At 39.0% G+C, this 13,787-nt stretch overlaps 1 protein-coding gene and 1 long non-coding RNA gene across 2 annotated transcripts; one reads left to right on the top strand and one right to left on the bottom strand.

The window, feature by feature from the left end:
- Window positions 1-48: 48 nt before the first annotated feature.
- LOC117499069 (ETS translocation variant 5-like) lies at window positions 49-10,781 on the bottom strand. The gene is made up of 13 exons (XM_034151348.1): window positions 10,676-10,781; window positions 8,846-8,911; window positions 8,671-8,755; window positions 8,482-8,529; window positions 8,088-8,138; window positions 7,067-7,163; window positions 6,500-6,703; window positions 5,661-5,908; window positions 5,424-5,486; window positions 5,251-5,319; window positions 3,850-4,001; window positions 2,196-2,297; window positions 49-1,696 (listed from the first exon to the last, which is right to left on the bottom strand). The coding sequence occupies exons 2-13, from the start codon at window positions 8,891-8,893 to the stop codon at window positions 1,484-1,486; spliced, it is 1,380 nt and encodes a 459-aa protein (XP_034007239.1). The 5' UTR covers window positions 8,894-8,911; window positions 10,676-10,781; the 3' UTR covers window positions 49-1,483.
- On the top strand, window positions 7,461-8,661 carry LOC117499070. The gene is made up of 3 exons (XR_004557654.1): window positions 7,461-7,787; window positions 8,074-8,176; window positions 8,475-8,661. It is a non-coding gene; the product is annotated as an uncharacterized LOC117499070 (long non-coding RNA).
- Window positions 10,782-13,787: the final 3,006 nt, after the last annotated feature.

Raw genomic sequence — 13,787 nt, 5'->3', positions numbered from 1 at the left:
GTAAAGTCCTGATTCTTTGACACTGGAGACAGAGATTTGAGGCGAAAGAAAAGAGTAAAATACTTTATTGTATCAGTTAGATCAACAGAAGGCACACGTACAGTATCTGAGCGTAGACGTTACACCGGTGTCAGTATCGTTCTCCAGCTTCTCCTCCACTTTGTGATCATATAGTAAAATATACCATTACATTATCTGCAGGGAGGAAGTCATTTATCTCTCAGAGGCTGGAATTAATACAATACATTAGCAGGCTTCACTTTTCAGCTCATAGTACAACGTCAAGCAAATGCAGCCTTTTGCAAAAATATATTCATATATAATTATACACCTTTTCTACACATTGAAGCAAATGAACTATACAAAATGCAGAAAACTAGCTTGGTGCGATAACAGATGAGCCGGTTGTAGGAAAGTCTATGCTTATTAGTAGCATCATAGTGACAGTATTACAGAAAAATAGTAGCAGTACCTTTGTCATAAAACAGTTTAGGAAAAAGTTCATATAATGCCAAAAATATTAGCTTTTGAAAACAAGAAAAAGTACACAAAAGACATTTCTCAATATACATGTTTATAGGAGGACTATAACATCTGGAAAATACAAGTGTGTCCCTTTCAAGCAGTATAAGGTTTACCCAAAAAAACAACAATTAGAAGTAAATTAGTTAAAGGAGTGTTCATGGTTTTGAGATACTTTTTGGTTGAAATACAGATCCCAGAGTTCACGTACGCGAGGACTACGGCGACGGCCATGCTACAAAAAGTACAACCAGGCAGGCTGAGGGGAACAGCTGTGAGTCACAAAATTAGGAACAAAAACTGTCTTCTGATGAGAGTAAAATATTAAAAACCTGTTATATTCTGTGTCGCATGTTTGTGGGAAAAAGTACTGTTGTTTTTAGTTTTAGTATAATTTCTAATTAAGTTACGACCTTATCTCAAAATGATATTATGACCAATTGTATATTTTCTCCTCAAAATATGGGCCGTTTCCCATGACATACAGACCTTTCTCCCAAAATGACAACCACATCTTGAAGTAAAGCGTCTTATTTTCTTAATATAACTTTAAATCTAAATGTTAAAGCTCGTTAAAGAAAATAAATAAGACCTAAATCAGAATTAAACAGTATTGGGCCAAATATGCACGTGTGCTGAGGGAGTTAAAATCAACCATCTCCAATTTTGCAACCAGTATTTTTGGCTAAAAGAGAGTTTGACATTTAATATAACTTTAAATCTAAATGTTAAAGCTTTTTAAAAGAAAACAAATAAGACCTAAATCAGAATTAAACTGTATTGGGCAAAACATTTACCATCTCCAATTTTGCAACCAGTACTTTTGGCTAAAAGACAGTTGAAAAAAATACAAAATCTCTGATGAATTCCTCTTTCCTGGGACGTATACATGTTGAAAACACTGCTCAGTAATTCAGCTTCCTCCTGTCAAATATCTCATGTTTCGTCCAACCTGTGGAGTTTAATAAGGGTAGTTTTCGGGGAAAGCCCCCCCCTCAGCCAGGTAGGGACCCTCCTCCTCATAGCTGGGCGGAGGGGGGCCTTCTTCCTCGCCGGGGGGCAAGATGGCGTCCGGGTCGGCCTTCAGACTCGGCCTCTGGTTGTCTGGGAACGCCATGGAGAACAGCGCGTCGGGGTTGCATACGAACTTGTAGACGTACCTCTCCCCGGCAACCTAGGACGAGCCAATCAGAGGAGAGAGAAATTAATGATGCACTAAAATGCCCGAATAATTATTTTGTGATTCTGTGTATTTTGTTTTACATTTAAGTTATTATTATTATTATTATTATTATTATTATGGACTACAGTATTCAGACTTTACCTAGCAGTAATATGCAAATGTTCTAATAATGAAAACTTCACACAGAAAGGGTCAGTGTATCAGTAGACTGGAGATAAATACAATAGTATGTCCTTAATGTCATTAATATGTTTGTTTTTGTGTAAGCAGAGTTAAGTGTAAACTGTATACTGATGTGTATGGCCAAAGACATATGTGACATATCAATAAGACCAATAAAATACCTGAAATTGGAATAAAGTGGATTTAATTAAGTTGTTTTTTGTAGGGTTAATGGGCTATCTTCATGATGAGTGCATAAGAAAACCCTTTAAAGTTGAGATAAAATGGCACTAATTTGTGATAACAGTGAAGTGAAACCTGCCTTTACCTTCTGCATAATGCCCTTCTCGTAGTAGTACCTCAGCGAGCGACTCAGCTTGTCGTAGTTCATCGCCGGACGATTCTTCTGCAGACCCCAGAGCCGAGCCACCTGTACACAGAAACAAAATTAAAATATTATACATCAGCCAAACAATAGCTTTCACCTCTGATACTGAACTGTCCGTAAAGCTTGCAGCTAATCAGAATGAATCCTATATCTCTCAGCAATTGAATTCAACTATTCGTTTCTTATAAGCAATAGGCCATTTATTTTGGTCCCACCGAGTGAAGATTCCTCCAAAGGGTTAAGGAATATTCACGCCTTTTAGAAAGTCCATGTGTGTGATCAGAGATGGCAAAAGTACACACATCCTTTACTCAAGTAGAAGTACAAATACTCTTGTAAAAGTAGAAGTACTGACTAAACTTCTTTCCTCAAGTAAAAGTAAAGAGGGCTTTGAAATGTACTTCAGTAAAAAGTACCCATAACTAGCAGCTGTTTTAAAGAGTACCTGACCTCCCTTTATATGAATAGAACAATAATGTCATTGTTAGCTAATGAATGTTTCCATGCTGAACAACGGCAACATGACAACGTTTTCATTGGTCCCTCTTCTTTAGAGAAGACCAGGAAATGATGGATACACGGATCGTGTTCAAATCAATAGGCACGCAATGACTCTAAATAATAATGATCACGCCACCAAACACACATTCAAACTAAAGGAACCAGCCTGTTTGGAAAATGAGAGAAGTAGAAAGTACAGGTATTTGGGTTCAACATGTAAGAAGTAGAAAGTACAGGTATTTGGGTTCAACATGTAAGAAGTAGAAAGTACAGGTATTTGTGTTCAAAGTGTAAGAAGTAGAAAGTACAGGTATTTGGGTTCAACATGTAAGAAGTAGAAAGTACAGGTATTTGGGTTCAACATGTAAGAAGTAGAAAGTACAGGTATTTGTGTTCAAAGTGTAAGAAGTAGAAAGTACAGGTATTTGTGTTCAAAATGTAAGAAGTAGAAAGTACAGGTATTTGGGTTCAACATGTAAGAAGTAGAAAGTACAGGTATTTGGGTTCAACATGTAAGAAGTAGAAAGTACAGGTATTTGTGTTCAAAGTGTAAGAAGTAGAAAGTACAGGTATTTGTGTTCAAAATGTAAGAAGTAGAAAGTACAGGTATTTGGGTTCAACATGTAAGAAGTAGAAAGTACAGGTATTTGGGTTCAACATGTAAGAAGTAGAAAGTACAGGTATTTGTGTTCAAAGTGTAAGAAGTAGAAAGTACAGGTATTTGGGTTCAACATGTAAGAAGTAGAAAGTACAGGTATTTGTGTTCAACATGTAAGAAGTAGAAAGTACAGGTATTTGTGTTCAAAGTGTAAGAAGTAGAAAGTACAGGTATTTGGGTTCAACATGTAAGAAGTAGAAAGTACAGGTATTTGTGTTCAACATGTAAGAAGTAGAAAGTACAGGTATTTGTGTTCAAAGTGTAAGAAGTAGAAAGTTCAGGTATTTGTGTTCAAAATGTAAGAAGTAAAAGTAAAAAGTCGTCAGAAAAATAAGTAGTGGAGTAAAGTACTGATACCAGAAAAATGTACTTAAGTACAGTAACGAAGTATTTGTACTCCACTACTTCCCACCTCTGTGTGTGTTTCTGTCTCACCTCCTCAGGATCGATGAGTTTGAACTCCATGTTTCTCCCCGTCCAGACGATCAGGTGAGCGTGGGCCGGGTTGTCGAGCAGAGTCAAGAGAAACTGCCAGAGCTGCAAAGAGCCGCGGCGCTGGTACGGCAAACTCTCCTGCTTCACTTTAACTGAGACAAAAGTAAGGTACGTTTATTTATAAAAGCACCTTTCAACACAAGGCAATTCAAAGTGCTTTACAAAAATGAAAGACATTAACAAACATATTATAAAATGGCATTTAAAAACACAAAGATAATAAAACATGAATAACAAAGGTACATGAATTAAAGTGACAGTGCAGTGTGAGATACACACATCTGAAATGTCTACTTTCTTTTTTAGTGTTTCATGCTAAACGAACCCCCCTTTGGAAAATTCCAATCTGCAACCCAATATTCAGAAAATTCAACGGATCCTGGTCATATTTGTGTAGCATATCAAATGAATTTGCCCCCAGACATCCATGTGGCTTGCTAGTTTTGGACCCTATCTGTAGTCAAAAGGTCACCACTTAAGGTCCTTTCAGTATTTCTACTTTAACCCCAATACGTAGGGGACGTTAATGGCGCATTTCCACTGCAGGGCCTCGCACGGCTTAGTATGGTATAGTTAGTCCTTGGTAGGCCAGGCTCACTTTATGCTGCGTTTCCATTACAGTTTAGGAACTGGGGCAGTAACTATAGTAACGCAGTGTAGGCGGAGCCGTGACGTCATCTTCAATGCGAAACACAAAACCAACACAGCCGTTAGCTGTTAGCACTCAGAGCTCACAGCTCCTCATATCTGTTCAGAAACTAGACAAAAGTTAAACAAGTACAAACCACAGACTGCCTGTGTCATGGTGAATACAGTCGCTGGTTTATTTATGTCTGTAGGCCGTTGTTGTGAGTGTGGACGGTCGGAGCATATACTGCGTTAGCTTAGCCAATCTCCATTTAGAAAACACACATTTTAAAAGGTTTTTCGCCTGCCGTCTGTCTGCAAACTTGTCAAAGCATTAATTCATGGTTCTTACTAACCGGTATCAGTATGTTGTTACTTCGGCATCATTTTGAAACGTGTATTACAATTAAATCACGGTCAAATATGTCCATCTTGTTGTAGTTGCCAGCTTTTCTCTCACTAGTTTAGCAGACTCAGCCCGGTTGTTGGCCCGGAAAGAACCTCGATTTTGGAGAGCCAGAAAAAGTACCCGCTAGCTGGAACTACGCCTAGTGGAAACGCAACCAAAAACGGGCTCCGTGCTGTAGTGGAAATGCGCCATAAGACACACAATGAGTACAACTGACACCATTCTTAGTATGGAACAACAAGGTCTATTCCTCGTGGATTATCAGAAGCAGCAGTTAGAAATATGCTTCTTTAAGTCTGTGTTACCTTCCAGTCTGTCCGGCACCACACAGGTGTCGTCATAGTACAGGTGTTGCTCTCTGTCAGCACCAAACCCTGTGGGGCGAAACATACATTTTCATTATGAAAGGTTACATTTATTCCAAGGAGAACAACAAAAAACTGATTTAAAAGTGAGAACAAACAAACACACAACTCACCAACATTGTTATTCTGGTACAAGACTGGAGACTTCCCAAACGACGACTGGCAGGGCTGAACCTCTGGAAGAAACAAAGCAGGAGTTGGAAGTCTTTTAGGTCTCACTTCTAAAACAATATGCCATTTTAAATGCACAACGAATCACACAATTAAATCAATAATAAAATCGGGAGTTTGAGAAAGGGTTTGATTCAGAAAAGCAGCATTGTTTCAGTGCACGTAGCAGAGGAACTCACCTGAGTCGAAGGCGTAGTCTCGCGGCTCCTGCTTGATGGTCACGTGATTGAAAGAGTTCTGGGGTCCCGGCTCTGGGTACCGAGGGTCCAGCAGTTCCTGTTTGAACACTCTCTGAGGGACCAGAGGCTCTGAGAGGTGGCGCTGGTACAGAGGGCGGCCATCACGGCTCGAGGGTTGGTACGGAGAGTTCAGAGGAGTCTCAGGAGGGAGGAAGGACAAGCAGGGCTCCGACAGCTGCCTCTGAAACCTGCAGAGAGGACGAGGAGAGGAGGGTCTCAACTCACTTTGTTTCAGAAGTCAATGGAGGGGCGTGTTTTTTTTAAATGTTTATGTATGCATTTCAACAAGGACCAATCATACAAATACATTAATCTCAGAAAAGAGAAGAGATGAATTATGCCAGATTTTAGCTAATAGCTAATTTCCATCTGCAGTCCTTAAATCTGTTGTTAAACAATAGCAAAACTATATCAAAATACTAATAAAGTGTGTCAAATCAAAGGTATTAATAGTACGATTTTAGCATATTGCAGTGCATATTTTAGAAAGATGTGAGCATATGAGTAAAGAAATGAATGACGCTAGTTGTGTGAGTTTGTAAAGAGATGTTTTTTTGCTAATTGTGGCCCCTATTTACTTATTTCATCAAAATTGTTCTCTATTTTCTCACAACTTTCCCAACAAGAGCGTTGAAAAGTCCAAATGTACTGGAAAAAGATACGTGTAAACATTTACAAAATTCACCACATTGTTTAAACTACATCAGACCTCAATAGAAGCTTCAAATGTACCAAATAAATACATTTTAAATCATATCAAAGTTGAACTTCCAACCCACCTCTGTTCTGTGCTGAAAGACGCAGGGGGGCAGCTGGTGGGGGGGCGGGGCAGAGCAAACTGCTGGCTCTGATTGGCCTGAGGGCCTCTGCTGGAGATCTGGGGGCCCGGAGGGTGGAGCTGCCTCTGAACAGGTGGAGGTCCTGAAGGATGAGAGGGGGCTGGAGGAAGGGATTTGAGCCCTGCTGGCTTATTGTCACAGGCACTGAGGAAACAGGAAGTAGCTGTAAGCACACAGGGCACGTTTCATTTTGATAATATCAGCCATGAGATATCTCCCCCCTGCCCCCACTGGACTTTAACACCCCCCACCCACACACACACACACACACACAAATCCAGCACCAGATACGCTGCTATGGACAGTCTTGCACTAATGTACATTCTCAAAGATATTGAAGTGACTGTTATTTTGTATATATTGATTGTTGTGCTTTTATTTAGGTCTTAATGTGTGCATATGTATGAATGTGTCTTTGATTGTGTATATATATATATATATATATATATATATATATATACATATACATATATAGTTGACTTGACTTTGAGAGGATTGGTGTTGTACCTGTAGCTGTAAAGGCACATGTCAGCGTGAGGCGTTCTGCAGGGAGACGGGCTGTGCTCTCGCTTCACCTTGCTCAGAGGAGGTCCATGAAACATCACTGAAAACACACATGGTTTTAAAATTAAAATCAATGTTCAGAGACCCTTTGGTTTCAAGCACTGCGGCTCAAATGTTAGTGTGAAACCAGAGGAAAGAAAGCCTCCTATATGAATCAGAATTGTTTATTCAGCCCTGGGAGAAATTGGGTTTAATGACAGCTACTTACTTTAGAATACAGTAGTATAAAATATGTATAAATCTCAAATGTTAAAGTAAAAATGTGTTATAAAAATATATAATACATTTAATAATGATACCAGATTGTTGCTTATAATGCGCACAGTACACCCCATCTCAGTTTTCCAGGACTCTTCACCATGTTTCCACGAATAATCAATCTGTCAGATTTATTGTCCGCCCGGGAGTCGCAGTAATAAATACAGCGCTACGTGTTTGGCAGCTGCACTAAATGTTTCATTCCCGCATACTGAGCTCTTATCTGTAACATCTTTATTTTTAAAAAGGTACAAGTGGAGCCATTTCCTGCACCATGTGACCACCATCATGTACCTGGCACATGATCCACTGATGTTCTGTCTGAGGGTCAAACACTGAGCTGCCAGGGAACACTGATAGTAGGAATAATTAACTCCTGCTGCAGACAAATCAGTGCACTAATGAGGTATTTGTATTCAGTATTTAAATGCCATGCAACTTACTTGTACTACGATATAAGGGGGATATTTATCTGACCGTTGTAGTTACAGATTCCTATTAAGTGCTAAAACATCTGATCTGCTTAAAATAGGATTGATTGTATGATCTGACACAACCAATAAATCCAACATAAAAATACGCCTTACATGTTTTTAGCAGAATGGCATAATGGTTATTCTGCTATTTAAAGTCATATTTAAGTACTTTCTTTGGATAAGATTTCTATACATTTCACGATTTTTGTACGAGAGGAGGAGATACTCACACTTATTGGACTGGAAGTCTGGGACAAACTGCTCGTCATCGGGAACCTGAGCTGTAAGAGAGGGAGTGTTAAAGGACTCTTCTCGTCAGGTGAATATGAGAAACCAGTAAAAGAGACAAACTATTCTTTGCAAGACATAACTAAATACAACTAACTTTGAACTTCTTAAAAGTAATGTATAAATATGCACACATGAGGCTTAATCTAATGCTAACTTTTGGAGAATACATGAGAATTCTGCAGAGGTAAATAGACAAAGTTAGTCAAATAAACGTCTCTGCCTGTAGTGTCTTGCCTTTAAAATACCTATTGAACACTGCTTTAATCAGAGACGTTCATACAGTTTTTGATGGAGAAGTTGTGTGTTTTGTGTCATGATTCTTGCAGCTCTCACCTTCTGCGATCCATATTTCCTGGAGCTGGATCAGGTCTTGAAAGAGCTCTGAAAGTCAGTTATAAGCCAAAATGAATATTGACGTTTCCAAAGTGACAACAAGTTTCCGAATCTCTCTCTCTCTCTCGTACTGTGTTGTGTAACCACTGACGCAGTAAACACTTTGACATGTGGACATGATGAGCCCACCTTCTGTGTCCTGAGCCAGCTCTGTGTCCATGAACTTCCTCTTCCTGTCACTGAGACATCTCTCTGCTCCTTCTACGGGACATTTCTACATTAAAAGAAAAAAAGGAAAACTGTTTAGTGAACATAAATCAAAAAGTTAAACATCAGAAAAGTGAAGCAGAGGAGGATAACTCACACTCTCAGGGACCACAAAGGGGACCTGCTGGTCGTAAAAGCCGTCCATGTTGCAGGAGTCTTCACCCTGGAACAATAAGGGAATGGGAGGAGACATTTTAAGGCATAATTAGCATGATCATGGGAGGTGTGTGGCGCAGTGGGTTGGTGTTGGGATCAGGGGGTCACAGGTTCAAACCCCACTGCAGTCAGCATGTCGTTGTGTCCCTGAGACACTTCACCCCAAATTGCTCCTGTGGGGACTGTCCACAGTATTGAGTATGTAAGTCACTTTGGATAAAAGCGTCTAACAAGTGACATGTAATGTAATGTAATGTTCTACCAATGTTTCTCTCCATGCACCTCTTTACATCCTGGCCCCACAGCAGCAGGATTTACAGTGGCTATAAAAGCCTTGTCGTCATCACAGCGTTATGCAACGTCCTGTATGTTAAATCATGTAGACGCGCCGCAGGAGGAAATACACTTCAAACATGTTTGAGTAGTGATGCTGGTTTTAAGGGGATAAACAGAAAGCAGCTGTATGGTGCAATAAAAATGTGACGCCTTGAACTCTCCTTCTGTCTGTCTGTCTGCACTGTAGTGACCTTACCATGTTTTTACAAAGTGGTATCGCTGAATATGTGGTTTGAGTAAATGCCTTCTTTACGTCACAAAAAGGAATGATACAAGCATCAACAAAAGCATGAGAAATAGGTTTTTTTTAGTGGTTAAAATGACATAATATACTCAGGTGAAGCTTTCCAGTCTACAGGGGATTAGGTGGAGGCAACAGATCAAATTATAGGAAGATATTTTAAGGAATAGTCCCACATTTTGGGGAAATATCCTGAAGATTACATGACACATGATTTATTTTTCGATTATATACAGGCTTTAAATGATAAATATGACCATTTGTGATGAAAAATTGAATAATTCTCTGACACTTGCCATCTTTTTCTGAGCTTTTAACCATATTTGTACAGTTTTAACAAGTTAATGGAGCTGATTCAAGTGTCAACACATAATGAGGACAGTGAAATCTGGTTTAAAGCTGAAAAAAAGTAGAGCTTTGAGTTGAGATTGATTTCACAAGGTCAGGATACTCTAAGGATTGAAGTTACTAATCTTTCTCTAACCAAATACGAGTTAAAGTTAATAGGAGATAGAAGTTCTCAAACCCTTATCTTTTAACTGTTAAATGGTGATTACCTCATACGGAAGTCACACGTCCTTTGATGAATGCAGAAGGCTTCCGTAGGTAAACAACACCTCGCTACAACTGCTATTGTTCTTATAACAGGGCGTTAGAAACAAGTCAAAAGTTCAATTTGAAGTTTACTGCATTTGCTTTAATGATATCAACACCAATATAAACAACATGACTTTGGTTCGTGGTGTTTTCAACCTGACTTTAAATAAAACGAAAAGTAAAGATTTGTGAATGGAGTTTTTGGAGTGACGCAAGGCATCGTGAGACCTTGTTTTTCTCAATGAAGTGAAACTTGAGCCTTTGCAGAAGAAGGGGGGGGGGGGGGGGGGGGGGGTGGTGGTGGTGATGAAGGGGGGGGCTAACCATTGAGAAAATGTACAACAGAGCACAGAGAAATATTCACGATGCTAACAGACCATAAAGACAGCTGCTGCAGACGGAAATGCCGCCCTGCAGTGCTGACAGATGCGGGAAAAATGGAGGCAATGTTGCCTTTGATTTTCCCAGAAAATGGCGTTCGCCTCTTAGCCCGTATCTGCTCCACACAGCCCGCAATGATGCGAGAAAACAACGCGAAAACAACTCCAAGCATCTAGTTCGTACAACGTGATGTAGTAGTAATAACGCAGCACTCACTTGATATGTGAAGTTTGTCGTCAGTGTTTTAAAAACCAAGATTTCCTCTTCCCTACATCCCCTGAAGCTCTTCGAATAAAAACTCGGCTGTGGATTTTTCTCAATGAAGAGGTCTGATCGCTGGAACTAGACCCCGAGCCCAGCGCTGCGCTCCCATTGGCTAGAACACCACGTCACTCAAAGGGAGAGCCAATCATCTTCAAGGCTGCTCTGACGTCCGTCCCTGTTTTTTTATTTTTATGAATGGCTGCTGTTCATTCATGTCTCCACAGATCTCTTAAAGGGCCAGAGCTGCCATTCCTTAAAAAGCAGGCTAATAAATACATAAAATAATAAAACAAGATTAACTATTTTAGATAACATTACTAAGATTATTTAAGTATTCTTTTAGACTATCTTAATTAGTTTGAGAATAAACCATAAAAGATCTTACCTAATATATTAAATTATACAGTTTTATGATATTAATTTAGCAACATGCAAATCCTATTGTACTTAGTTTACCCAAAATGTATTGGCAAATACGACACAATTGCAATTTAATATGAATATGAATGAATTTCATAATCATTTGGAGTCCAGATTCCTTTACAAAACGAGTACAAACACTATTACTTCTCTAGATAATATGATTTATTATCACAAAGATTGGATTTGAGAGAATCTGAAGGTGCCTTTGTCCTTTTAAAACTGTGCATAACATTAATAATCAGAACTCTTTTGTCGAGGTGAAGAAATACTGTACTTCCTCTCGTTTTGCTGCAGCATGTTTGGTTTAATCCACGTCACACATGACTGCTCCAAAGTGCATTCATCTCAGTGGGTGGCGAAGCAGTCCCTCCACTCTTAATACCGCTTTGATCTCTTTCAACTTCATTACCATTCGCTGCAGAGCGATCACGAAGCACGCCACCTGACTATGTATTAAGTCTGGTATTTAGTGTATTCATAGGCCAGCAGTCAGCATGTTATACAGTGTTTAACAGTCTAAAAAACATTGCTGTGATAGGAATTTATATCCAAAAATGGACAAAGAAGACAGAAGGTTATATTTTGCTGCATTGTGGATTAGTCACAAAACTGTCAATCATCTTAATTCTCTATAGTACGTCTGTCTGCAGCTTATGATTGCACAGGACTACACGAGAACACTTTGAATTCATTCATTAAAACACAATCAACATAGCAAAACACATATTTCTGCAGTATTCTTTAAACTATTTTGCATGATCTCATTGTTGATGTAATTACATTTGCAACTAAAACCCCATTAGTACTTATTTTATTCAAATAAAGAAGTCCAGTTTTTTTACTTTTGACCAATTGACCTCTACGGCTGGACTTTATTTTTTGCAGTGATTGTTTGCGTTCTCAGAAACTGCTTGATCAGCGACGGTGGATGCCAGACTGGATCTGTGTGTGTGTGTGTGTGTGTGTGTGTGTGTGTGTGTGTGTGTGTGTGTGTGTGTGTGTGTGTGTGTGTGTGTGAGATAAAAAGTTCCAGTCCAATCGTCAGCAGCTCTGTAACTGATTTGCAGCGTCTCCTGTTTACACGTCCACTACTCTGTACACACCACATCGCATTTGTATTCATCCGCTCTGACAGATCTCCAGATATGATCGAACATATCCTGTGTCAGGAAATGATGACAAACTGCACTCTTACACCGTCTTATCAGATGTGTCTGCAGGTTGAGATTATGCTGTTTCTTTAACCCTTAATGAAGATCTATTACCTGAATGCTGTCTGTATCTTTTTATGATTGTACTTTCTGACTTCTTTTTTGGCAACAATTATTTATTGCATTTTATAAACGCTGCACGTGGCCATAATGCAAAAGTACAGCACTCCAGTACATGGTGTGAAATGTGAGAAAAGAAATGCAAAACCTCATTCAAATTGAATTTTGAGTATCATAATTGTCATACCCCTCAAAAAAAGACTCTTAAAAAGGAAGTTTATGTTAGCTCTAAACATCTGCTTATTTGTCGAGGTCACACGTTTAATTAAGATAATCAATCCAAACTAAAGATACAAATCTGCTTTTAGATAATTAATGATCAGACTTAATGAGTAGTTTATATATTTATGATTATTTAGATTCTTCATTAAAGCCTATAAAAACCTGTTGTCCTGTGTAATGGAGCTTTAGCACCACTAGATGGCTCTGAAGTCTCCGTCCATCACTGATGTTAAATGACTGTTGGCTGTTTTTAATGCATAACTATTTGTATATTGCAGTAATCCTACTTACAGGTGAACAGAGTAACTAATAGATATCACTATGAAGTGTCTACAGTTCATTAATGTACGCACGTATTACATGTTTAAATATGCAAACAAGACATTATCTGATGCTAACCTTGTTTAATTTAGGAGGACTCCACAGATGTAGACGGACTACATAGTCAAAATAAATTCCTAAATGTGTATTTTGGATTGTTTTCTTATCACAAGTCTGAAATAAGACATGTCATTAAAGCATAAGAGTCTCAAAACATGTATTTTGCCTGTAGTGTCTCGCCTTACGTAAATGATCTCAATGCATCTTCCACCACCAGGCCATCAAGTCTGCAGATGATTGTTAACACGTACTAAATCAAATCAAAATATTAATGTATTAAGTTGTTGTTGTTATTCAGATGGTGTTTTTCCAGAAGCTGTGCAGCACTTTTACAGCAGGTCAGAGGTCAAACTATCTATTGCACAGACGTACTGTAACGTACCTAATGAAGCTCAAACAGACAAAGCCAGTGAAAGTGGCTGCTGTCCAACGCCCTGACTCTGTTTACTCTGTTGTGTCTGTGCTCCATCTAAAGAACAATAGCTGCTGACATACCATCGCTCCCTGCTGGCGAATCCTCGTGAATCATCAGAGGGATTTTGCAGCCGGGTGCTCATCAGCTACTAGAAAAACCAGCAAAAAAATGACATGAAGTCGTGCAAAACAAGTCTAATTTCAGTGAGATATAGAGTACATATACATGTCCTTCAGAGGAAGCATCATGATGCTTTTGGTCACCAATAACTAGGGATGCACAATTTGTATTTTTTTCGTTTGTTAAAGCAACATTATGTAGCTATTTGACCTTCAACGTTGACGCTAAACTG

This window comes from Trematomus bernacchii, unplaced genomic scaffold (assembly GCF_902827165.1).
Source record: "Trematomus bernacchii unplaced genomic scaffold, fTreBer1.1, whole genome shotgun sequence".
In the NCBI taxonomy this organism is placed as follows: Eukaryota; Metazoa; Chordata; class Actinopteri; order Perciformes; family Nototheniidae; genus Trematomus; species Trematomus bernacchii.
This window is presented reverse-complemented; position numbering and strand designations above follow the sequence as displayed.

Coding starts and splice junctions, on each gene's coding strand:
- LOC117499069 (XM_034151348.1), bottom strand. CDS start 8,893: ATGGACGGCTTTTACGACCAGCAGGTCCCCTTTGTGGTCCCTGAGAGT. Junction 6,704..7,066: donor ATGTGCCTTTACAGCTACAG/GTACAACACCAA, acceptor CTGTTTCCTCAG/TGCCTGTGACAATAAGCCAG. Junction 5,909..6,499: donor TCTTTCAGCACAGAACAGAG/GTGGGTTGGAAG, acceptor TCCTCTCTGCAG/GTTTCAGAGGCAGCTGTCGG.